Source organism: Canis lupus, chromosome 8 (genome assembly GCF_011100685.1).
Source record: "Canis lupus familiaris isolate Mischka breed German Shepherd chromosome 8, alternate assembly UU_Cfam_GSD_1.0, whole genome shotgun sequence".
NCBI lineage: Eukaryota > Metazoa > Chordata > Mammalia > Carnivora > Canidae > Canis > Canis lupus.
The window spans coordinates 59795525-59819669 of NC_049229.1; the positions used below are offsets into that span (position 1 = coordinate 59795525).

Here is a 24145-nt window from a genome sequence, read left to right on the forward strand (position 1 = left end):
TGACTATGAAGCTCATCTTCATCTCTAAGGCCCTTTCCAGCTCTGACATTATGGGACTCTGCCTTTTAGGATCTTCTGTGGCTGGCAAATCCCTATGACCACTCATTCTTGGCCCTGACAAAATAGACAAGAATGAAATTGCAAGTTGGAAGATAAAAGTAGGAGTGAAAGCTTGACCTTGGAAGGCAGCCTCACTGTTCCAACCCCACCCCCAGATCTCTGTATTGCTAATGAAACCAATGTTTTCTCCAAGAAAGACCATTCTGCTGATTGATGGAAGCAGACATTGTGTTGCGAGATGAGCCAAGTTTGAGAGTCTTCCTCCAATTACCTTTTGATTAATGGTCTACACCACAAAACTCTGATCCATATTTGCCCCACACTGGAGCCCTCCATAACATAATTCTATGAAGAGGAGGGCTAGTTCTCAACTTGAGGCATATTTCCACTCCACTCCCTCTCTTCTCTTTTTACCAATGGAGCTCAGCCTGGTTGGCCTCATCTAAGGATGAATGATTTAGGGAAACTGCTCTGTGCCTTAAGTAGAGGCATGCAGGCCACAGTAGGAAGAATTCCTAGTGAGTTTTTGCCTGAGTTTATTAGTGGGCAGTTCATAAAGAAGGAAGGGAAATGGGGTGAGAGAGGGAGGGAAGTGGGGAGGGAAACAGGGAAGAATGGAGAGAGGGACACAGGAGAAAGGAAGGCAGGCAGGAAAAGGTGGAAGAGAAGGAAGGACATATATGCAGATACAGATGAAATCAGAACTGAAAGGGACAATAGCCCCCATCTCAAGTCCACAGATTTAAACAACAACAACAACAACAACAGAAAATTGTGTTAAATTCATTTTTGAGAAAGGAGAAGACGCTGAATCAAAGTTCTTAAATAACTTGATTCGGATCTCATGGCCGCTGTTTTCTAGCTGGATGATGAAGTCCCTTTAACAAGATGCTCAGATGTGCGAATACTTTCTTTCCCTGCCTGAAAGGACTGGAAGCACCTTCTAAATCCATGGTGCTCTTCCTTCATGCAGGTTTGTGTTCCTAGACAAGGTTGTAACTGAATTTGTTTTTCGGGCCTCATCCTTCCTCATAGACCCGCCATGCTCCCCCACAGCCTGGAGGATAAAGTCCAAGGCTCTCAACATGGTACTTGAGGTCCATCATGGGCCTGGCCCCTCCACATTCCCATTTTGGTCTTTCCATTCTAACAGCAACCCTGTGGCTCATCCCAACCCAAGCTTTTCTGCACTTTTGCTCTCAGTTCTGCTGGGAGCCCTCACCTTCCCAGGCCAACTGCTACTCAGACCTCTTCCCAAAGTCTGCCATGACCCCTCCTTGCTCATTTCCACTGCTAGGTGGTGGCTGGGAACCCCCACCCTGGGCATGCCACTGTCATTGCACTGGCCACATTCTATGATGTTTGTCGGCTTCATGGATTTCACCCTCAACAAGATAACAAGGTCCTCTGGGCAGATCCATCACTGGATCCCCCGCCTTTGAGCACCATGCCCCACACACAGTAGGCATTCAATAAATGTTTGTCGGGTGAAGGGATGAATGAGTGATCATCTTCTCTCCACACCTGAAACCCAGATGTCCTTTAGAAGATGGAAAACAAAGTTTGAAGCCACTCTTGTTTGTTAATTCTTCCCTCCAGCCCCTTGGTAGGTGCATATTTTGTGCCTTTTTCTCCTCGTATCTTGTTTCTGTCTTACTCCCCTTTGTCACTTTAGTGGCATGCCAGCTCCCATATGCTGGAAGCCTGGACATCGTGCCACCAGAAAGTGTCAACTGCCAGAGATGGGTCTGAGTCAGCTGGGGGCATCAAAAGGCAAGGAGATGTCCCTGAAATCTATTTCTAGGGACTCAGGGTGTGTTGGGAGACAGTGATTTCTGTTTCAAGAAAACCAAGGAGAGCCTGATGTACAAGTACGGGTGCCACATCAGGAATGTTGTATTGCCTTCTGGATCCCTCCCAACTCGTTGGAGACGTACAACTAGCAGCTGGAGGGCCATCTCTCAGGATTACTGTAGTGAGAACGTAGGCTCTGTATGGAACGTTGGAATAAGTGACTTCGAGATTCTCTACCCCTCTATTGGCAGCTCTCTATCTTTGAATATGGTTTGGAGAAATGGCAGTAAGCCTCTAATTGGGATCATGATTCAGACCCACCGACTCATTCCCTTCCTTCCCAGTAAGGGGCACTGGAACTAGGTCCCCATATCCCTTCTCCCTGTCCTAGGGAAGGGTGGGCATTCTCCTCCCCTGGGTTCTTACAAGGTCCAACCTATGAAAAGAAAGTGAAGATTGAAGTTCCAGAGAAAGACAGTTACCATAACATAAAAGAAGAAACACATCCATCCCTGGGCCCTGCTGATATACACACAACATATGTGACTCCACCCTAGTTATTTAAGCTCGTGTGGACAGCAGCGGGCTTGATAGACATGGTTTCAGTGCCTTTGGCACAAGCACCTCTCAGGACCCTCTCTTGGATATACATAGTTAAGGGCCAGCCCCAGGACCTTCTAGCATCTTCCATGGCCTGCCTGCCAGTTTGATTGTTGGCAGCAGCCCAGAGCCCTCACACAGCCCAGCAGCCGAAGAGGAAATGATGAGTACTGCATGACAGAGTCGGGGCGGGGGGGGACTCCTGAGATGCAGATGTGAGAGAAACTCAGGGCAGGGGACTTCCCCGGGCAGCTGCAGGCAGGGCCAGAGAAATACTGCTTTGTGGCTCTTGCTGCCATCTTCACCCTCTGGGTAATGGGCGATCTCTCCCTGGAGTTTCGTCACACTCAGAACAACTGGACTAAGATGACTCCTGGAAAAGAGTTTGGGAGTAAAGAGGAATGATGAGGGCAGCCCGGGTGGCTCAGCGGTTTAGCGCTGCCTTCAGCCTAGGTCATGATCCTGGAGACCCGGGGTCGAGTCCCGCATCGGCTCCCTGCATGGAGCCTGCTTCTCCCTCTGCCTGTGTCTCTGCCTCTCTCTCTCTGTCTCTCATGAATAAATAAAATCTTTAAAAAAAGAGAGAGAGAAATGATGATCTGGACCGCATGAAGGCATCCTCCGAAGTGGGGGTGGTGGCAGAAACCAGTCCCCATGATGCAGGGCTCTGGGCAGAACAGAGAGGAGCCTCCCATTTGGCAGCAATGAAGGGAGAAATGATGGCAAGAAGAGGCAAGCCACTTTTTGTAGTAACTATCCTGTGACTGGCCGGGAAGGTTTTCCTGGCCCACATGGCCCCAGGAAATGGGGCCCCTGGATACTGCTGCTGTGCTCCACAGGGCAATGGGCTGCAATGTCACTGCTTGTCACCGCCCTGCCTAAAGAAAGGCACAGGCTCTGTCTGCTTGGGTCTGGAGTCTCGTCCCATACCTTGCCCACTGATGCACTACCACCACCACCTACCCTCCCAGACCCCGTGAAGTTCATGGGATGGACCTTTTAAAAAAAAACAAACAAAACTGTAAACTTTTGCAAAGCACAGAAACTACTCCAAGGCACACAAATACTATTAATATACCCTACTCCCAAACATTCCCCACACCAGCTTTCCTGGCCTCCTAAAGCCAGGAGGAAGTGGGGTCTTCCAATGTGAGAAATGACTTCTAAATGCCAAGAGGTATTTTTGAATAGAATCCTGTAAGACATGAAAGGGTCCGTAGGAAACATGGATAGAAACAACAGCATGGCCTACAACCAAACCCCCCAAACTGCAGGAGGAACTTCTTGCTGAAGGCCAGTTGCCCAGCTTTAGCAGACTCTGCAGGCAAGGAGAACTGGGCAGAAGGTAGAGGTGGGGTAATGGCCAGTGCCCTCCATCCTCCTCCCCAGGAGCCACATCTGGTGAAGAGAAACCATCCAGGATGAGGAGGAGAGCAGGTGTAGCCTAGGGGAAGGATTCCAAAAAGTCCCCATAAGGATGAAGCCCACCCACATCCCTCCAATAGACCCCCTCCCCCCCCCCACCCCGTTCATAACTGCTTCAAGGAGGATGGGACTCAGGGAACAAGAGAGGGAGACAGAAAAAGAGGAAGGTGAAGACACTACCTTGTATTTTCCACTACACACTCGTACCTCATATGTAACCTGGACAGCCTACCACATTTCCTGATAGGTGGTGAACTCTCTGGCTTTCCCTAGTGATATTACGGATGGACAGCCTATAACTTATATCGAGCTCTGACTTATCTTTTCACTGAGCTGGATGGGGCTGGGGGGGTGGGTGCTGTTAATATTCAGGTACAGTCATTACAAGGCATTGCTATTGCTCGACCCTGGAGGGTAACTGTGCTTTAACTGAGACACAAGGGAAGGGGAGCTCTGGATGGGGCTCCAATCACAGATGGTTGCTCATCCTCCAGCCACTGGGGAGGAACAGTCCTCGATTCCTGGAAGTCAGAATCCCAGCCTTAAGAGACTCCCCCAAGTGACTCTGGAGAGAGATGAGTTACCCTAGGCTATCTGGTACCATTGATGACAAAGCAGTGGTATCTACTGGAGCCCCTCCCTGTTCCCTCTACTGTGATGTAATTGTCATGTTTGGATTGGACGCTTCATGGCAGGGAAGCGCCAATAAGAAGAATGTGGAATCTAGAGCTGAGCACGTATCTATTTTCTGTCCCAATCCTGTCTTCCCTCAAGGTGTGACCTTGGGCGCATCACTACAGTTGTCTGCCCACCTTAGCAAACAGGACTTGCATTTGTGTTATGGTAAAAAAAAAGGAGACAGTCAAGCTTAACCTTCTCGATGAGTCTGACGAGCCAAGAATGACTGAAAGACTCTTTAGTTTCTTTTAGTGTTAAAACATAAAGAAATGGAAAATAAATTGGAAAGGAGAAATCATACCCCCTAGAGAAAGGGACTAGTCAAATTCTGAGTTGTATATTTTTTCCACTTAATCAATTCTCTTCTTCTGTACAGATAACCACATAGAATAAGAGGACAGAAACACTTAGTATTAAATATTGTACATAACTATTAATAATAAAATCATTAACTGTGTGTGCATGTACCTAGCACATAGTTAAGAGCTTCCTATATGGTAGCCCTGGAGTATTCTAGCCTCTTTTTTTTTTTAAATCTTTTGTGAAAGGTCATGACCTCTTGTTTTGTTCTAATGGCCTTCGGGACTTCTTCTGGGTCTCTTGTCAGAGAAAAGGCCCAGAATCCTGAGCTTAAAGATACAGAAATGGGGGAGATCCTCACCACTGTTAAGCCTGAACATCATTTTTGTTAAACGAGGATTCTCATTTTACACTTTCCTGCTCCCTTTATCTGCTGATCCTCTCCAATAAACTTCCCCCCAGGAAAGAACTTGGGGCAGGACACCTGCTTTGTAACTTTGGTGAAGACCCCTGATATTTCTAGATGCTCACCTCCCCTTCGACAGATGGCAACTGTTTGTGCTGAGATCCAGCATCCAGCCTAGTGCTGGGCCTTGGCAATGAGTTTCATACTGATGGACCCCTCCACCCTGACACTGTCTTGAGATGTACTGAGTTGAAGCCTAGCATTTTCAACGTATGGCCTTGCAACCAAAAATCCCCTGGCCAGAGTCAAGCACACTGTGCACTTTTGCAGGCATCCATATGGGGATGCATTGTGCTGTCTTGAGTATTTGGTTGGACCCTAGGAAAAGCCATTCTAGGAAAACCTCCTCTGTCCCAGCAACCTTTTCTTCCTCTTGTGGAGCATGGCACAGGGGCTGCCATAGACATCCAGGGAGAAAACAGTCTCCTCGAGCTGACCCGCTTATCTTCCCATTGGAAGGCCCTCCCTAATCCCTTCAGTTCAGGTCCCTTTGAGGTCCTTCTATAACCTCAGGCTACCTCTTCTTGCTTTTGATTGTTGCTAAGATCATTTTTCTGAAAGCTCTCACCTGTTCAGGGCTGGCCTTCCCCAAATCCAAGACTACCTTTAGCTTCCTGGCAGGCCTCTGTACCTCAGACTAGGCAGGATCATCTATGTGGGGATTCCCTTATCTCCTATACTCATTGTCCAGTAGTTTTGGCTCATGTGCCCTGACTCTGCACCAGGACATGCAGAATATTACCCTCGTGGGATCCTTGCCCTCCAGGAGAAGAAGAGCCTCTGGTTCTACCTGCTTCCAGATGCTCTGAGGAGCATCTCTCCTCTAGGGAGATTATTTCACCTCTTAGCTTCTGGAAGACATTTTTGCCTGGATCCCCTATCTTTTCTCCTTTACCAGTTCTCATTTTTCCATCACCATCCACCAAGCATTCGGACTTCTGAGAAAATAAATAGCCAGGGAAATGCTAGGTTACTTTTTCTTCCTTTGCAGTCACATCCTTCTTTTACTTGAATTGAGGTGGGGATGGGGGCATGCAGAAGGTAGACAGAGGAAAAGGAAAAGGAAAACTCAGGGAGAGACAAAACCATGTTTGTACCACACAGTGATCCTCCAGCCCCGTTGAGAATATGCAGTCAGCTTTTCGTGATCATGTTCTTTCGTCTAAGAGCTCCTGAGATGACTGAGGAGGTGGGCCCCTCTCAGATGCACACATGCCTATTTTCCGGGGGGGGGGGGGGGGAGTCCTTCCTCAGATTGGCAAGAATTGATTTTGGACCCCAGATCCCACAGGGCTGAGCTAGTGAAGGGAGAGAGCCCAGGGGCAGGCATGAGTATGTGTCTGGGTGCCCAGAGGGTAGCCAGGCCTGGGCGAGTCTGGAGTTCAGTCCTATGACCTAGTTTGGCCATGGGGCCGATTGGATCTCTCTCTCTCCCCCTGGAGGGACCCCCACTGCTGCCCTCATCCCTCCTACTCCCTCAGGCAAATAAACTCTGCTGGGCCCCACCTCCTCACTGCTGAGGCTGGAAGAAGATAAAAAGTAGTTCAGCTGAGGGTGTTCCTGGTCTCTAGTTACAGGAAACTACCAACCCATCCCTTCCTCAAAAAGAGATTGTCCGGTTGAAGGCACTGCTCAGACACAAACCAAGTGTTTCTAGAATAGGAATCTTTCACAAATCAAGGAGAAAACTGATCTTCTGTTCCTGCCTAAGAAACAAGATGTTATAGGTTCAAATCAAGAAAAGTCATTTAAGACAGAAAAAAAGTTCAGGTATGCAAGAAATGGTGAAGTTCTTTATTTTTTCTGTAAAGCAACCTAATACCCTTTCAAGTAGTGAGGGAAATTCTAGTCTGGTTGGTGGTTTGGGCTGGGCTTTCCTGCATCGCTTCCTCCGGTGCCCCTGGCCCCTCTGGCAGGGCTACCCAAGGGCTTCTCGGATGATGCTCATCATGCTGTCTGTCCTTTCTCTTTAGGGGGCTGTACAAAGGACCCCAGACTCTGTCCCCAACCTAAGACCATATCCTCTGACTTGGGGAAGTCCTTTTCCCATCAGTGTGCTCCAAGCCGCTGTGCTTCTGTCAAATGAAATCCTCTCGTGGGCCTGGCTCTTGAACCAAAGAGGTGGGAATATTCTTGCCATTATGTTCCTCCCTTGAGGAAATGAAGCCAGAACCTAAGATCTGCTTGATATGAGACTAGAGGGAGGGAAAACACACGGAAGAGAAGCGAAGGTACTGCATGTGCTTGAGTCACATGTGGGCTATCAGAAGGAGTTACGATTCCTGTTGTAATTGGGGGCCAATGGCACTTCTCTTCTGTTCATCTTTTGAGTTTGGCTTAGCATTTGTGATTTATTTGAGTCATTATAAGGCATTTCACCCTTAAAAGGAAATGCCTTATAACAAAGTAATCCCTAGCAAGGATTTATTTGTGATGTGCTCAGACAAATGGATTGATCTTAAATATTCTCACACAGAATTACACTTTGGAGCCATTCACACACCCCTGCTCCCTAACCAGTCTTAATCTATTTTCTTTAAGATGATGCCTCTTGCAGAAACCCTGCTTTGACTGCCATGGTGCCCACTGATCCTCATGCTCTCTGAATTCCTAGCCCCCCTGTGCTTTTGAACCAAATCACATGCTGTCCTACTATTGCTCTTCCTCCAATGGGATTGCAGGATTTTACCACCCAGAGAAACATTGTGCAGGGCTGCCTAACTGTACAATGTGAGATCGGTGAGGGCAGGGACTATGGCTTTGCCATCCCCTGCCACTCTCCCAGGACCTCGTACCAAAGAGGCTCCATAAATGTTGGTAAATGGATGGATGGATAGATGGATGCAATCTGCAATCTTAGTCTGTTACCATCACCACTGGTGTTTCTTCCCTTTCCTCCCCTCAACAATAATTCGGTGGTGAAATTATTTTGGATTCGTATTCACTTATACGAATAATGGGACAACCTATCACTTTTCTTTTTCCTTTGGAATCTGACAAGTAAATAACAATGTTTTTTTGCTTTGTTTTGTTTTTTTAAGATTTATTCATGATAGACACAAAGAGAGAAGGAGGCAGAGACGCAGGCAGAGGGAGGAGCAGGCCCCATGCTGGGAGCCCGATGCGGGACTTGATCCCGGGACTCCAGGATCGCACCCGGGGCCAAAGGCCAAACTGCTGAGCCACCCAGGGATCCCTAGAACAATGTTCTTTTAAGGCATACATTAATGTCCTACCTAAAATACTGAAATGTACACCCAGAAATTATGTTAGCATTATATGTATTTCTTATTTCTTAACATTTGCAAATTTCTTAACATTTGCAACTAATCTGTTCATTCCAGAATGGTGGAGTTCTCCAAGGCTCTTCATTTCAAAACAAACTTATATCTTCTGAAGTCTTACAGGTTCTTTGCCTCAGGTATTTGCAAATCACTCAAAACAGCCATTGATGTAGGTGGTTTATAGATAACACAGATTGCTCTATTGGAAAATATTTTAATGTTATCATGTTCCAAGTGAGGAAAAAATCCTTATTTATCTTAAGTGATTCCATGTAATAATTAATGACCTTTAAAATTCATTTATTAAACACAACTCTTTCAAACAGTTTATGAGAGACATTATATATATTTGTGTATATGTATATAGCTTTAGATTCTTTTAGTGCATTTTTTAATTTATTTCTAAGAACCACTCACTAAAAATTTAAAATATTTCCCACAAAGGCAATGGATGGATGTTGACTTATGTGCCATCTCAAATTCGTATGGCCAGGTATACCCTAGCACCAATCCTGGAATAGTTTTATATTAAGGTGTTTACACTGCTCTGGCTCCTGTGATTGATGTAAGGCCATGGAGGTAATCAGGTAAAAGCTGTCTTTGGAGTCAGTGTTCTGTATGCAGAAATCTTCCAATATACTTGCCGTTTTTGTCTGGACTGCTACCCTGTGCCCTAGGATTCCCTCTCACACTGAATCCGCCCAACCTTCCCTCAAGCTCACCCCACATTTGGGTTCTCTTCCTCTGTTCCTACAGTCCACAGAGGCTCCTTACTCAACACGATGGTTTTGGTTGGCTGTTTATCCAACAAATGTCTTTTGAGCTTCTACCATGTTCTGTGCACTATGCCAGGCCCATGAAAACAATGAGGGAACAAGATGTCCCTCTAGGATCTCTGGATACAGGGAAGATGGACAATTGCAACAATGGAGTGACAGCTGTCACCAGGGAAATCATTGGAAAGCCATCAATTCCAGTCCTGGAGGGGCAGAGAGGCTTCCAGAAAACCGATTCCCACAGCATGGTGGCCATGAAATTGAGCACCTGTGAGATGCCTCTGGGATTCTTAGGGCTAACTGGAGAGGAATTTGAGGGGCTGGATCCCCACAAAACAGCTGGGCAGGACCAGAGAAATATTTTATCTGGGTACTTTGGGCTTCTCTAGGAAACACATGTCCATTTACAAGAATTTTGGAAAATTCTTTAATGTTCAACAAAAGGTATCATATTACCTTGCCCCTGTCCTCTCAGTAACTAATGCTACTCAGTTCTAAATGCTATGCCTTCATAAAGGAACAAGTTTAAAAGGCAGATAATGTCTCAGCATTGTTCTGGAAATAGTTCTGACCTCATGATCCCATGAAAGAATCTTGAGGACCTACAAGGGTCACTGGACCAATATTTTGAAAGCTACTAACCTTGAGTATAGTCTTAAAATAGATTCTAAGAGGGGTTAGCCCCGGTGGCTCAGCGGTTTAGCGCCGCTTTTGGCCTGGGTTGTGGTCCTGGAGACCCAGGATCGAGTCCCATGTCGGGCTCCCTGTATGGAGCCTGCTTCTCCAACTTTGCCTGAGTCTTTGCTTCTCTCTCTCTCTCTCTCTCTCTCTGATAAATAAATTTTAAAAAGACTCTAAGAATGTACTTGGGTTAATAGGGAAGTGACTCTGTGATTAAGAGAGCTGCCTTGGGTACAAGAGTTAGGAGTGGTGGCACATTTGCCATATATTTGACATCCTCACAAAGCACAGGCCCTTATTTCCTAGATTCACAGAGAGTCAAGATATATCTACAGTAATAAGATTGGTTTTAAAACAAAAATTGCAGAGATCCCTGGGTGGCTCAGCAGTTCAGCGCCTGCCTTTGGCCCAGGGCGTGATCCTAGAGTCCCAGGATCGAGTCCCACGTCGGGCTCCTGGCATGGAGCCTGCTTCTCTCTCTGCCTGTGTCTCTGTCTCTGTCTCTCTCTCTCTGTCTCTCTCTGTGTGTCTATCATGAATAAATAAATAAAATCTTTAAAAAATAAATCCCATCACCAAACATCTGACTGAGAGCTATCCTTCAGAGTAGTCATCCTTACAGTCTAGTTATTTCAATGACGATCACTGTAAATTTTGGAGTTCTTTGTAAAATACAGATCAAACTCATTACTTCATAGGTAAACTGGGTTTTGACCAAGACGATACTTTAGGAGTGGTATAAATTTGCTTATTTAACCAGCCTTGGCTCCAAATGACTTCCAAGTCATGAAAAGATTAAATCTGCCTCAGAGGATGAAAATGTGCTATGAAATGGTATTAAAATTACTCCACCAATAATTTGAGTGTCTCTATTATATCAAGCACAGCACTAGGTGCTGGAAATGGAGATGAAAAAGGCTAATTCCTGCCCTGAGGAGTTTATAACCTGCTTCAAACCCAGGGTGGGCTCCTCAACCTGCAAGACAATGGGTTTGCTTAGGCTCTAGTCTGGTGCTGATGCCTGCATGTAAGTGGGTGTGCTCAGCCAGAAGACCTGAGTGTAGCCACCACCCAAGCCACTGTGAACCATGCTTGGCCCCACAAAAGAAAGGAAAACAGGAGAGACATTGGATCAGATCTTCCAGAAGGTCTTTGTTGCAATTTTCTGCATCATTGAAAAAAAAAAAAAGTTACATCATCATCATCATCAAATAAAGACAATAGCAGCAGAGCTCATTGAAACGTTACAAGCAAATTTGCTCTTATACTTTTCCTAAGAACATTACGAAATTCCCTCCTCCCCCCACCCCACATTATTTTCTGTAAAATGCCTTTTTTTTTTTTTAAAGCACCATGAAATCCTACAGAGAGAAAAACAGGTAAAACACCTCCACACGTGAGTTTATCGTCATCACTGGGGTCCCTGCCTAGGAGTCTGGAGTCTGGGACGGGGAAGAGGCTGGAGGCTGGCATGTGGGTTGGTTTGCATATCGTTTCTAGGCACCATTGCACCTTCTCCCTTCAAGCTCGGCGCCCTGATGGCAAAGGAGAGGTTTTCCAATCACCTTCTGTAACATTGGTCTGCTGTATCTACGGAGTGAGTCCTCTCAAGGATTTTTTTTTTAAATACACAGGGAACGATTTGAGATTTTTCACTTAAGAACTGGGAACAGAAGGTAGATTTCAAATCTCTTAGGCACCTGTGAAAATGATCATCACTTTCAGTAAAACCAGAGATACTTCTTATTTCTCCTCTTTGCCACTGCACTGATGTCATGTGACCTAGGGACTGCCATGGGAGGACCGAGGTTTACAGGGATGGCGGACAAGTTGGTGAAGTACAACGCTGCTGGTTTATGGTACAAGGACAGGGTGCAGGGCTGTATTTATAGCCATGTAATCAACATGTTATTTATTCCAAAATTTCCATATGCAGAATTATCAGCATCTACAATGCCAAACTCAAGTCACCTTTGTTTCTGAGAGTTCCCACTTTTATTTTTTAAGGCCATTGCTAACTAGCTCTTATACTATGCCAGTGAAAGCTCCCTCCGCTGACACAGCCACTGTCCTTGCACACAGTTGCACCATAACAGAAATCATAAACTTCCACTTGAAACATTAGCGGGATGCAGAAAGCAGAGACAGGAAATGCAATATTGGGGGGGTTTTCCTCATTTTTTCGAGAGTCTCTGCACATTTGTCTGTTTTCCTATGCCTTTCCTATGGTTTGGAAACTGCAGTATACATGGGATACATTCCCAATTACTCATTACCCAATCCAATGAGTCTAAATAAATCTGTCCCACTCAAATTGTGGCCACATTCTCAGTAATACCCAAAACCAAGCACACAAATAGATGAGCAGCATTGATTCAGCCAGGAAATGATGTCCTCTCAGAAGGGGGCAAAGGGGTGGTTTGCTAATGTCTAGCACGATAGGACTTTCAACATCAAATGGTCCCCATAGAACCCAAAGCCTCTTATTTCCAGTGTGTGTGTGTGTGTGTGTGTGTGTGTGTGTGTATAAGAGAGACAGAGAGAGAAAGAGAGATCTGTCTATAGTATTTGAATTCATGAAGTAATCAAAGGGAACCTTTACTACAACTGACTGCAAATAGAGAAGAGCTTAAAATTCTTTAAATAGTCTTAACACCATGCAAAAAATGCTCATGTAGCCTGAGCCTTCCGGGTGACCGTGTGCTATGAGAGGATAGAGTGAGCCTACACAGGGCACCATTCTAATTTGGACACCAGGGTCCCAAACACAACTGGGTCTCCATCGATTACCCAGAAAACAAATCCCAAAGGGCAGGAGACTAAGCTCTCCTCTTAGCCTAAAATGAGGGGAGCCCATTAGTCGGTATTCACAAAACCAGCTACTACGGTTCTTCATAAATATAACGAACTCAGAGGCCAGGGGATGTTTGGTCAGAGAACCGCAGAACTCAAAGGAGCCTTGATGATTACCTGTGTTCAAAGCCCTCAATGCACTGATGAGGTAACAGAGAAGCGCAAGATCCGAGGTACCCACGATCACAGGCTGGGACAGGGGAGCCCAGAAAAATAGTCCCAGTCGCCTCACTTGCAGGTCAAGGACACCCCGACCTGCACACCCATTAGGGCCCTACCCCAAAAGTGATTAAGTTCTTAGGGTTCACTGTTGGGTTAGGACTGGGTATGGAGCTATAGTCTCCCAAACTGTCCCCCTGGCCATCAGCAGTAACCCTCCAGATCTATTACGGAAGGAAGGATCAGTACCCAATTACCAGGTGAAGCAAAAGACACTGCCCACTGAAGATACAGAACATGTGCTCTTCCCATGTGCAAAATCAAGGCATTTATTCCAAGTTTATGGCAGGGTAGGGAGCACAGGTCGGAAGGGCAGGGCAGGGCTGTGCTGATGTGTTTAGAATTTGTAGCAGTTTTGCTGCATACTAATTGTCACATCTTAAAAGGGTAACTCATTCAAGCAACTTCGTAACAACTGGCCTCCCCCCAAATCTTAGCTCGGACACACTAAGCTCTTACTCCCTCTCAGCTTCTCCCTTGGAGAGTATGTTATAGCTTGTCCAATACTGCCCACATAACTAGTGGATCAAGCTCCACAGAGGGAGGGCTCTTCTTTGATTCTATTCCTCAGGGCTTTGGCCCCCTCTGTACTCAGGGAACAGGTTATATTGGATATTTTCCCACTCTCTGCCAAGGGCTATTTTTGATCCGTCCGTATTACTGTGATTCGCCTCATTTGGGGAAGCGTCTATGCACACACCAACAGCTGTTCCATCTGGTAGAATGTGCAGCTTAGTGCTTTGAATTGTTTTATTCCTGCTGTATACGGAGTTCCTGCAAGGTAAGCAAGTAAAGTGCAAAAGAGTGCTTTCAAAGGGCATTTTTAACAATACAGAAAGTGTGCCACACACAGCATTCTCGAAACCCAAACCAAAAATAATGTATAAGCATCTGGAAGGGCAACACTGTAGGTCACGTTTACACAGAGACCTCGACGTACCCTCCTGGCCATAGAGATCTTCTCCCCGCCTCTGTATGCCGTGTCCGTGAAACTAGAAAGACACACAACGCACACAAACACGCACAGACACACACACATTCACAAGAGTGCATGACATGGACACTAGAGCAAAGTCAAAAGCAGACTTTGGTCAGACGGCCTTTGAATACCACCTCTATACCACCTTCTTGCTGTGTGCCAGTGGGTAGGTTACTCCGCTTCCCTGAGCCTCCGCATCCTCATCTGTATATAATGGGTTTGCAAACACTTCCCGTAGAGCGTTGCTATGAGGTTTCAGTGAGCTAATGCCCATAAAGTGCCTGATCCAGTGCCTGGCCCGTGGAAACCATTGGATAAATGACAGGGAAGCCTCTTTGCCAGAGTCGTCTGTAGGGTCTGGGATTTTAACACACTACTATAAAGAAGGTCACGAGGACTACAGGGTGGAAATGCAAATGAATGAGATCAATGGGTAGTTTAATCAGGGAGGTTTTTTTAACTTGTCAGAAGAATGAAGTTCCAGATCTCTACCAAGTAAAACACATTTTGTCAGGCTGGAAAGACCCTCACAGTAAGAGCCAGTGCCCACACCTGCATTAACGTCATTTCCATGTCTGTTCATACGTGGACACAGGATGTTGCCAGTGAGCACCAGCCCCAGCCCCTGGGAGGCATGAGCCCAAATGGACCATTGACAGGAAGGGCCTCATGAAAGTTGATTCTTATTTGGCTCCTTCCCAAAAGCAATGCCAGAACTTTAGCTAGAGCTTAAAATTTTGGGGTAGGGGAAGGTGGAGCTGCATGTGCCTCCAGGCAAGGGAGAACTGTGCATTTTTGGGAAATGGGCAGAAAGAGGTCTGCCCTGGTACCAGTGGTCAAGGATGTGGTAGGTATGATTTTCCCCAGAAGTCAGAAAGCATCAGATGATTTCGGGAAGTCTCTGCTAGTTCTGTGATCTCTTGATAAGTCCACTCTGTGCGTGTTAGCCACGTGAATCCCCAAAAGGTGGCGCTGAGCCTGGGAGGCCCATAACCAGCAACTTCCTGGGGTTTGGGGTTGCCAGGTCCAAATGCTTAAGAGCATGTGGTCCAAACGGCTGCATCGGGACCACAAATAGCCAATTATGCAACGGGCTGAGGCGCACAGAGGATGGTGAGCCCCACACATATTTTGTCCTTTCTGATTAAAAAAAAAAAAAATCTACTAAAAATCTTCTTCTCCAAACTGATGACTGGCCACTCCCCCACTTTCCTTCACTGACCACCCAAACCCTCATGGAACAATCGTGTTGCACTGTTGGCCTGTGGAACCATCACACAGGTGTTCCGTTAGTGAGTAGCAGGTGCAAGACAAAATAGCAAGGAAAAGAAGTGATGCTTTCCAAATAAGGAACACCCAAACATAAAAGTGGAATGTTGTAAATACTTCTTTTAAGCATTAGTTTTTAAATGGCATTAATGGCACTTAAGCTGCAAGCAATGAAAACAATTCAATTTTCTTGTACAAGAAAGAGTTGGTTGGGGGATTCTTTCTTTTGTTTGGAGATAGCAAGATGGGACCTCGCCACTACGTCTACCTTTAAGACACCCAAAGGGACAAAAAGCCCTGAGATGGAATGATGCCATGGTCCTCCTTGGTATGTCTCAGACATGCAGGATGTCTATTTTTATAAAAATTTAGGATCAGCTAGACAGAACAGTAAGCCACTGGCATCATGCAAGGCAATCGTTTTGGTATTTTTCCCCCTCTTATCAAAACAACCTATAACCAGAGTTCCACTAGGAAAGTGAACATGGACATTTCAAAACCAGTTTATTTTCACCACTGCACCCACTGAGGAAAATGCATGATTTTTTTTTTTTTTTTTTTTTGCCTGTAACCATGCAGCGAATGAGGTTGAGTTTTCGCCAATGCTTGCAAGTTCATTTGTCGTTCGCCGACAGATGAAATTCATTAGGCTTCTGTCATTGGTTAAGGTGATATCCACAGTGTGATGCATTTGTGATTTTTTTCTCTCTTTTGTAATGAGGAAAGCAATTGCACCTTTTAATACGTGTGCTCTGATCTGTTTCCCACAAATTCCACGTGCTCGCGGGTCCCACGGACATTCACTTGGAGCTTAGAAAGACTGGATACGCACTGAGTGGTTCGCTATCAAAATTCCAGCTCAGCACGACCTACCACAAGGTCGGCTCTCAGCCTCATCACAGGTACTTGTTCAGACCCCCTCCACCCCTCTTCTGTGTGTGCACATATCTCTAACGGTAGTTTCGGGGAACGAGGCTCCATGTAGAAGACACACCTGCTCCTTTCAGAAGGCTGGTCTAAGGAATAGCTGCCCTTTCTACATGCCGGGGCCGGCGCGGCACTGCACAGGGGGGCGCGGCCCCGACCCGCACCTGCCCTTCACTCGGTGGCCACGACCTCCTGCGTGTGCCAACACTCCCTGGGTGTCCTGCGGCCACTGTCGGAAGTGCGGCCCTTGTCCTTGGATTCCTTTTGGCAGAGCAATCTTTCTCAAGTCGTTTATGGCACAGTGAAATATATTCTTCAATGCTATGTAATTTCGGACTATCGAGAAGTCTGTTTAAGGCACGTGTCTCAGGGTGAATATAAAAAAAAAACCAAACCAACCACAACGCTTGGTCGGGTCCGAGGTCCTCGGCATTTAGTTTCTGTCTTCAAGTAATGCGTTGTTCTCGAGTGCCCTGTCTTTGGTGTCCGTGGGGACCGATCCGTTCTCCACCCCGGCCTGCTGCTGGATGCACTCGGTCAGCGCGGCGGTGCTCGAGTGGTCCGAGTTGCACATCTTCTCCGTCTCCTCCTCCTTCTTCTCCTCGTCCAGGGAGTAGTTCCGGAAGGTCTTGTAGATTTTGTGAACGTCCTCGGGCAAGGTCTTTTTGATGTCCTTGTTTTTCCTCTTGGTGAGCCTGGAGGTGGACCCGAACTTGTTGATGATGTTGTCCTCGGAGGCCCCCTGCCCGTGCTTGTTCAGCTGCTCCGAGCCCTTCAGGCGCAGGTTGTTGGGCCGGTTGTTGATGCTCTCCTGGGACGAGGCCTTGAAGCGGCCTGTGTCCAGGGCGGCGAAGACGGAGCGCTTCTCCGGCGACAGCATGTCCAGCGAGTGGGCCCTCTGGTCCAGGCCCAGGCGGCGGCGCTCCATGCTGCGGATGGTGGCCGCGCGCTGCAGCTTGTCGTGGATCTCCACGCTGAGCCGCCGCCGCGTCTCCCGGAACTCGGCCGTCACGTTGGCCTTCCACTCGGCCGCATGGGCCTTGATTTCGCCCACCTGGCCGGGGGACAGAAGGGCAACAACACACTGAGAACGTTGTCTCCGCTTCAGGGGACCCCCCCCAACCTACCCCACCCCAGCGCCCACAGCCCTTGGGTGTCCCTGGCCGGGAGGGAGAGGCTGGCTCCAGGGAGGCCAGGAGCTGGGGGAGCACGAGCTACCTGTGCCCTAAACATCTATCTCGATTGGGCGCCCGGCTCGGGTGACTCAGGGAGCACAGGTGCTAGAGAAGCCGCCAGGAGCCCAAGGTGCAGGGGCTTGTGAGGAGGGCATTGTGCGGGTGGAGAGGCCGCTCTCTGGAGTTGGACAGGCTTGGGTTCCCATCATGCGCCCATCCCCTTTTTAGTGGTATGGCCTCATTCCTGCCACCTAACTGGAGGTGATCCCATCTAGCTCACAGAGTTCTCAGTGTTAGGGAGGCAAAGACATGCCCCCCCACCCCCTCCGGGCACCTTGGCCCCTCTCTGTGCCTCCAATGCTGCTGTCTGGGCAGGGTGACCAACCTGTGCCAGTGGGACTGGGACTGTCCCAGTGGTGAAACAGAATGCCCTGTGTCCTAGGCAGCCCTGCAGTCCCGGCCACACTGGGAGTGTTGCTCACCCTGGCCGCACCATGGTCAAGTGCTATCGGGCTTACCCTGCTTTAGGAACACCCTCCAGGGCTCCTGGTAATCAAACTTCCCTAGTCGGGTTCTGTGAAAGCCCACAGAACGTTCTTCCTCGGAATGCATGAGGAGGGATACCAAATTTCTTGGCTCTCATTCAGCAATGCAAATAGCCCTAGTCCCCGGCTTTTCTACGCAGATGAGGAACCCACAAGTTTGCATTTTTGCATTGAGGAAAGTGGATATTTACGTGGCTACTTTTCCTTTCACTAGAGCAGGTCAGTTAGCCACGTGGGGCATCAGCCTGGGGAGTACACTGACAGGATTGCATTGCCAGTGTTTCCACAAGCCAGGAAAATTAACATTTGGGCCTGGAAACCATACAGGAAATTTTCCATTCAGCAACTTTGTCCTGGTGCCCTTTCTACAGAATGTCTATCTTTGGGCAAGTGAACAGTTGTCCTTCAGGAGGCTGTTCCTCTTTTTATTTCTTTGGGGTTTTTATCTCTCTTCCACTCGTTAGCGCTCACTGTTGCTTCTCTTGTCCTCCTTTTCAGTTATTTTCCTCTCTTCCTAGAAGAACTACATGGATTTTTTTTTTAAATCACAAAATCTACCTTCCCCTCTTCTCTCTTCCTTTTCTTGCTTTTGTGTAGATTTTCATGCATGTTTATAGGAAGGAGTAAAGACTGCCTGCCCCCACACAGAGGGGTAGATTTGTTTCTATAGATCTGACAACCAGGGGGGTGGTAAAGGTGTGTTTGCTTCCTCACAGCTGGTGAAGGACTTGGGTCTCAGAAAATCGAGAAGGAGTCTTAATATCGTACTGCATTCCCATACAGACCCCAAGACCCGATGGACAGGCCCATCTTTCCTAAGCTTTTTGTAAACTTTCTAAGTCTTTCCCACGTATCTGCACACCTCCCTCAACTACAGTCTACCTCTTCTGACTATTGCTATTTTTCCCCCTTTTAATTTCATTCCTTAAAAATAAGTCATTCTGGGGCACCTGGGTGGCTCAGTCACTTAAGCATCCAACTCTTGGTTTCAGCTCAGGTCATGTGATCTCAGGGTCCTGGGATCCAGCCCCACGTGGGGCTCTGTACTCATCAGAGAGTCAGCTTGATATTCCCTCTCTCCCTCTCCCTCTGCACACCCACCCCCACCCCACCCCCTGGCTCCACCACTAACGCTCTCTCTCTCTCTCTCCTAAAAATAAAAATTAAAAGTCGTTGTTTACTAGTCCTTCCAGGATCTGTGGGCTGATGAGTCACTAGATGTTCTCACCTGCCGAAAAAGGATCCAGAAATAACCACTTTCCCACTGAACTTGGCTTTTAGGTAATGATTCAAAAAGAGAAAGCCGTAGGGGGCCTCCATGTAATAAGAAGAAACCCTCCAGCCCACGGAATAGAGATAGGCAGTTCTTGACATGAGTTCATCTGATCTCAGAAACATTTATAGAATTTGGAAGGGGTCCTACCTCTTCTTTTGTCTTTTTGGACAGAACCCGTAGCCAATCTCCGATCATACTGAGGACAGCTGCAAAGTAGGCAAGGCCAACAAGGATCCAAAACCACACTAGGGGCTTATACCACTCCCGGTAATTGATGCCAGCGTTTCCCCCTGAAAACAACCAAACGTTACTTCAACCAGGGTCTAGCATACGGTCTTTGCAGAACAAACATATTCTGGTCCATGTAGCAGAGATGTCATCCCATCACCACCTGACACTCATCTGTTAGGCCTGCTGTATACAAGGGCGTGACAGGGAAGGAAGGGCAAGGAAAAGATGTGTCCCTCCCCTAAAGGAGCCTGACTTGTGGCTTAACTTCTTGGATTCTAGGTCATGCACTGTAATGCCCAGAACAATGCCCACGAACCAAAGACCCATAACAAAAAAGTGTCAGTGGCCGATTTGGTCCACCTCTTCTCAACCCAGGCTTAACAATGAATGATGAGCTAGAGGACAAGGGAGGAGGCCCAGCCACCAACTGTCTTCTTAAACTTCTTTAAATGTAATAAAAATGAGAGATCGATACTCCCCAGTGGCTTGGAATTCTTGGAACTATTTCCTCCTCAATACATGCATTGATTAGGAGCAGAGTGGATGTGTGAAAGTAAAATTAGACCTAATGGCATTCTTGAGCCTTTGAACCTAGCAGTAGTGATTTACCGTTAACTGAGGGATGGTATTTACATGATGCTAATCCAAAAGGTCAATTAGACTGAGTAATTAGAATCGCCGTGCCAGAACTAAAAGGCCGGCTAGTCCAATCCCTTTATATGTAGGGATTACAGTAGAAATCCATCAAACCAAATTGGCCAGCTGCCCGATTGCATTGACCGGCCATTCCACTGGAAAAAACAGTCATTTACTGCAAATAATTAGCCTATTTCTTCTAGCCCTCCTACAGGCGCTGCCAAAGGTAGTCATACAAGACAGGTTCCCAGCCCGGCCCCCTCTCCTAAGGATGTGAGGACGTAACTGCTGTCAGCCTGGCTCTCACTGTGTAAGACCCTACTGCCCAGTGAGGCAGGTGCGCAGTCATTTCTAAGACAACCGGCATTAGTAACGTATGGGTCATTACGGGGCTACGTGATGAGTGATTACTAGTCTTTCCCACTGGGTCGTGGTTGGACCCTCATCTAGCACCACTGAATCCACACTTAGCTCTTATGGGATCGGTAATGCCTCCCAAAGGCAGCTGGGCAGGCACTGTGGCCTGTGGCTCCTCTCGGTGAGACCAACCCTACGCTGAGCAGGACCAGGGCCGCCCACAAGGTCTCCAGGCCACTGCCACTTTCTTAAAATTAGAATGCCAGACATTGCTAATGGGCTGTGTGGCCAGCCCCCTTGGGTCTGATTTAGCTGCCTTTGTTATTTTTCCTTTTAGGCAACTCTTCCCCCTCCCCTCGAAGCCTCCTCGAGGATCCTACCGGAGTTCCTGCAACAGTAAGTGGTTTTTGAGGTTCATTCTGTCTCTGCACTGAGCCAGACAGAGAACGGTGAGCTTTCCCCCTTGGGGCCAAGAGGAAAGATTTACCTTAGCCAGTCACCACCACCCAAAGAAGCTTGTCACTAGGGGGCGCGAGCGAACAACGCAAAAAAACACCCTTTGGCCTCCTTCCCTATGCTTGTCTGGAATTCAGAGTTCTGTGTGTGATCTCAAGGATATCAAAATGCTGTGATGTTGTTAAGGCTGTCCTAACGTGAGTCGGCCACTAAATCAACCAGGACTTAATCCTGTACAGTGATCAGCGTTCCAATTATATTTCTAGAAGGGTTGATGCAGCAACCATGGACTCTTGTTAATGTACCTTTGTTAACAATCGGGGTATCCTTCCCTACTGCTCTTAGAGCATTGCCCCAGAGGTTGTGACAAACTTTAAGGCATGCCTTCTTGAGACTAATCTGTGTAAGCCCTGGAAACCCGAGCTTCAAAGGGGTCTGGTCTAATTGCAGTCAGCACTGTGAATTATAAAAGACACCTGTCCATGGAGACCTCAGGACAAATGAAATAAGGCTCTGCAGTCGGTGGGAAATAAGGGCCTTAAAACAGTGCAAGGCCTACGACTGTGGAGGTCACACCCTTGCTAGGTAAGTAAAGATAAGGTCAAGTGCCAGTATGTACTATGTGCTCTCAATCCATGGTAATAGGGAGGAATAATCAATTAAAATCATTGGCAGTAGCCCTTGAAGCACCAGTGTCCCCTCTCATTTTCTCCTTGACCCCCCCCCACCACCACCCAGGGAGGAGCAGTGCACCAACTGGGCAGTGCTCCCTGACAAGGGAGGTCCCCGTAGACTAAAAGGTAAAGAACACGGATGTCCTTTCTTCTCTCTCATCCACAATGAAGAGCAGGGACCCACTTCCCATGCATTTATGCGTCACAAGGTTAAATAAATCACACGTGTTCTTTCCCGGGTTACCTTTAACTTTTTCATTTAGAAGCACCATACGCAAAATCATTTTAGGTTGGCCAACCATATTCATTTAAGATCTAAATAAACCAATGCTACCTTTTCTGACATTTTTAATAAAGCTCTAAATGAAGTCCCAACGCAAAGGCCAACAGAGAACATCCATGTGCATTAAATCTGGGGCTCCTTTTATTTTTTTTTTAATTTTTTGGTCCTTCAATCAATGCTGTATTATAAAATGTAATTCATATTATTTTACAGATTCATATTGACTTTTCAATTAACATGAAGGCCTGGATTCAATAACATTAACAAAAGCAGACAGTAGATATTTAATACGCTGACTCTAATTAGAATAGACTATAACAGTTTTTGTTTTATAAGATAACATTGCAATGTGTAACATTAAAATTTAAAATATTCAATTATGGTACTGTCAAATGGCGTTTTTTTAGTGACAAGCTTCCCTGCATCTTCTTACATTGTATGATGATATGTAAACAAATAACATAAATTCCAATTAAAAATTTAAACTCTTGGGATGTCTGGGTGGCTCGGCGGTTGAGCGTCTGCCTTCAGCCCAGGGCGTGATCCTGGAGACCCAGGATCGAGTCCCACATCGGGCTCCATGCATGGAGCCTGCTTCTCCCTCTACCTGTGTCTCTGCCTCTCTCTCTCTCTGTGTCTCTCATGAATAAATAAGTAAAATCTTTAAAAAAAAAAAAAAAAGAAAAAAACTTAAACTCTTTACTGATCACTAAATACATTTTTAAATTTTATATTCCAAAGTTCCTCAAATTGTGCCCCACATTAACAGAGTAACAGACTGAGTCAAGCAGGTGTTTAGAGAGAAGGGCTTGTCCTAAGTGTCCTCTAACAGTCCAGCTGAGAGCCCAGGGCTGACGCACAGCACTATGAAGCACAACCCAGTGCAAACTATGCTCCAGGAGAACTTGAAAATGTTTGTGAAATAGTCCCAAGAGTTCTCTGTGGTCTCCCTCCAGAGCTTTAGGCCTATCACCAGATGCTACCAGGTGACTCCTGGTGCCATCTGAGTTGGCTGAGCACTGTGTATAAGGAAAGACTGGGCTGGGGTCCCAGAAACCCCCGCTTTTTTAATCGCTTCGACTTTGCAGTGCTTAGTCCTTAGGTAATTTTTTAAAAAGAAGAAGAAGGAAAAAAAAAAACTGCTCTTTTTACAAACTGGACTTCAGTCTTCCATCTGCCCAGTTGGGACAGCTGGGAGACCACCCCGATGGTTAGCATCATCAGAATGAATGTGGAAGGCACCCATGCACCTTTTGAAGAGCCTTTACTATCCCCTCCAGAATGTCCGGTTTTCCAGATTTCCAGATCCTTGTCTACCTTGTGAGCACCATACTCCATGAAGAAACCAAGGCGCTGCCAACATCGTGTGCCAAATAAAGGACGGTCAGCCTGAGAGCTCAGGCTGCTGCTTAACCAGGTGGTCAAGAACTTGTATGTGCACGCAAACATATCACCCAAAGATTTCGAGCTTAGGACAGAGTTTTTATCAAAGCGTTCACTTCTCGGAGTAGAAAACGATCAACTGTCTGACCCCCTAGAACTATCTCTCAGGAAAGAGAAGGATGGTATTCTTCTCTTCCAGCCTTCCCACCACACTCTGGGAAAGCCATACAGGTAAAAAGCCAGATCTCATTTCATTCAAGCTCCCTCTCCCTAGATGAGATGAATGGTGGTTTTCCTTTGCTTCTATAAACTTAGTTCACTGGTATTTATTTTCACAGTGAAGATTATAGCTTCTATAGACACCCATGCAGAATCTGTTATAATATTGTACTCCCTTGGTATAGTTCTCAGCTCCCAGTAGTCAGCTGAGTCCTCAGTCTTGTGTCGGGGCGCACCCAGGGTAACTTTTGCAGGGACCACAGCCCTCCCCTGGAGAGCCTCAGGAACCCTAACCCACAGGTCGCTGCAGGCCATGCTCTATGCTAATCTCTCCAGAGTTTCATACTTGCCACTTGCTAATATAGCCTTTATCAATTGATTCAAGGAGTCAATGCAAATCAGAAGTCCAACATTCAATGAGAAATTCATTTCACTCTTGAATAATTCATATGATGAAAAGGGCAATGAGCATCCTGGGGAGGAAGAGGCTGGCTTTCATTTCATAGCTGAATCTGCTGCTTTTTACATTATGTGGGACCATGGGCTTGAAATGAGTCCGTGCACAGCAGCAGTGACACTGAGCCATTTTCATTTGCTTC

General features: G+C 46.8%; 1 protein-coding gene and 1 long non-coding RNA gene across 4 annotated transcripts in view; one reads left to right on the forward strand and one right to left on the reverse strand.

Annotated features, from left to right (window-relative positions):
* The first annotated feature begins 4254 nt into the window (after window positions 1-4254).
* Window positions 4255-22321, forward strand: LOC111097134. 2 transcript variants are annotated; one of them, XR_005363657.1, is made up of 2 exons: window positions 4255-16286; window positions 20378-22321. It is a non-coding gene; the product is annotated as an uncharacterized LOC111097134 (long non-coding RNA). The 2 variants fall into 2 exon arrangements; XR_005363658.1 differs by lacking the exon at window positions 4255-16286 and adding an exon at window positions 16677-19312.
* Window positions 11197-24145, reverse strand: part of KCNK10 (potassium two pore domain channel subfamily K member 10) — a 133590-nt gene continuing 120641 nt past the window's right edge. For both annotated transcript variants that reach the window (XM_038545496.1, XM_038545495.1), the window contains exons 6-7: window positions 19455-19597; window positions 11197-17365 (exon numbers count right to left, since the gene is read on the reverse strand). In XM_038545496.1, coding sequence (XP_038401424.1) covers window positions 16745-17365; window positions 19455-19597 — 764 coding nt within the window. In that variant the 3' untranslated portion in view covers window positions 11197-16744. The remainder of the gene's footprint in view (window positions 17366-19454; window positions 19598-24145) is intronic.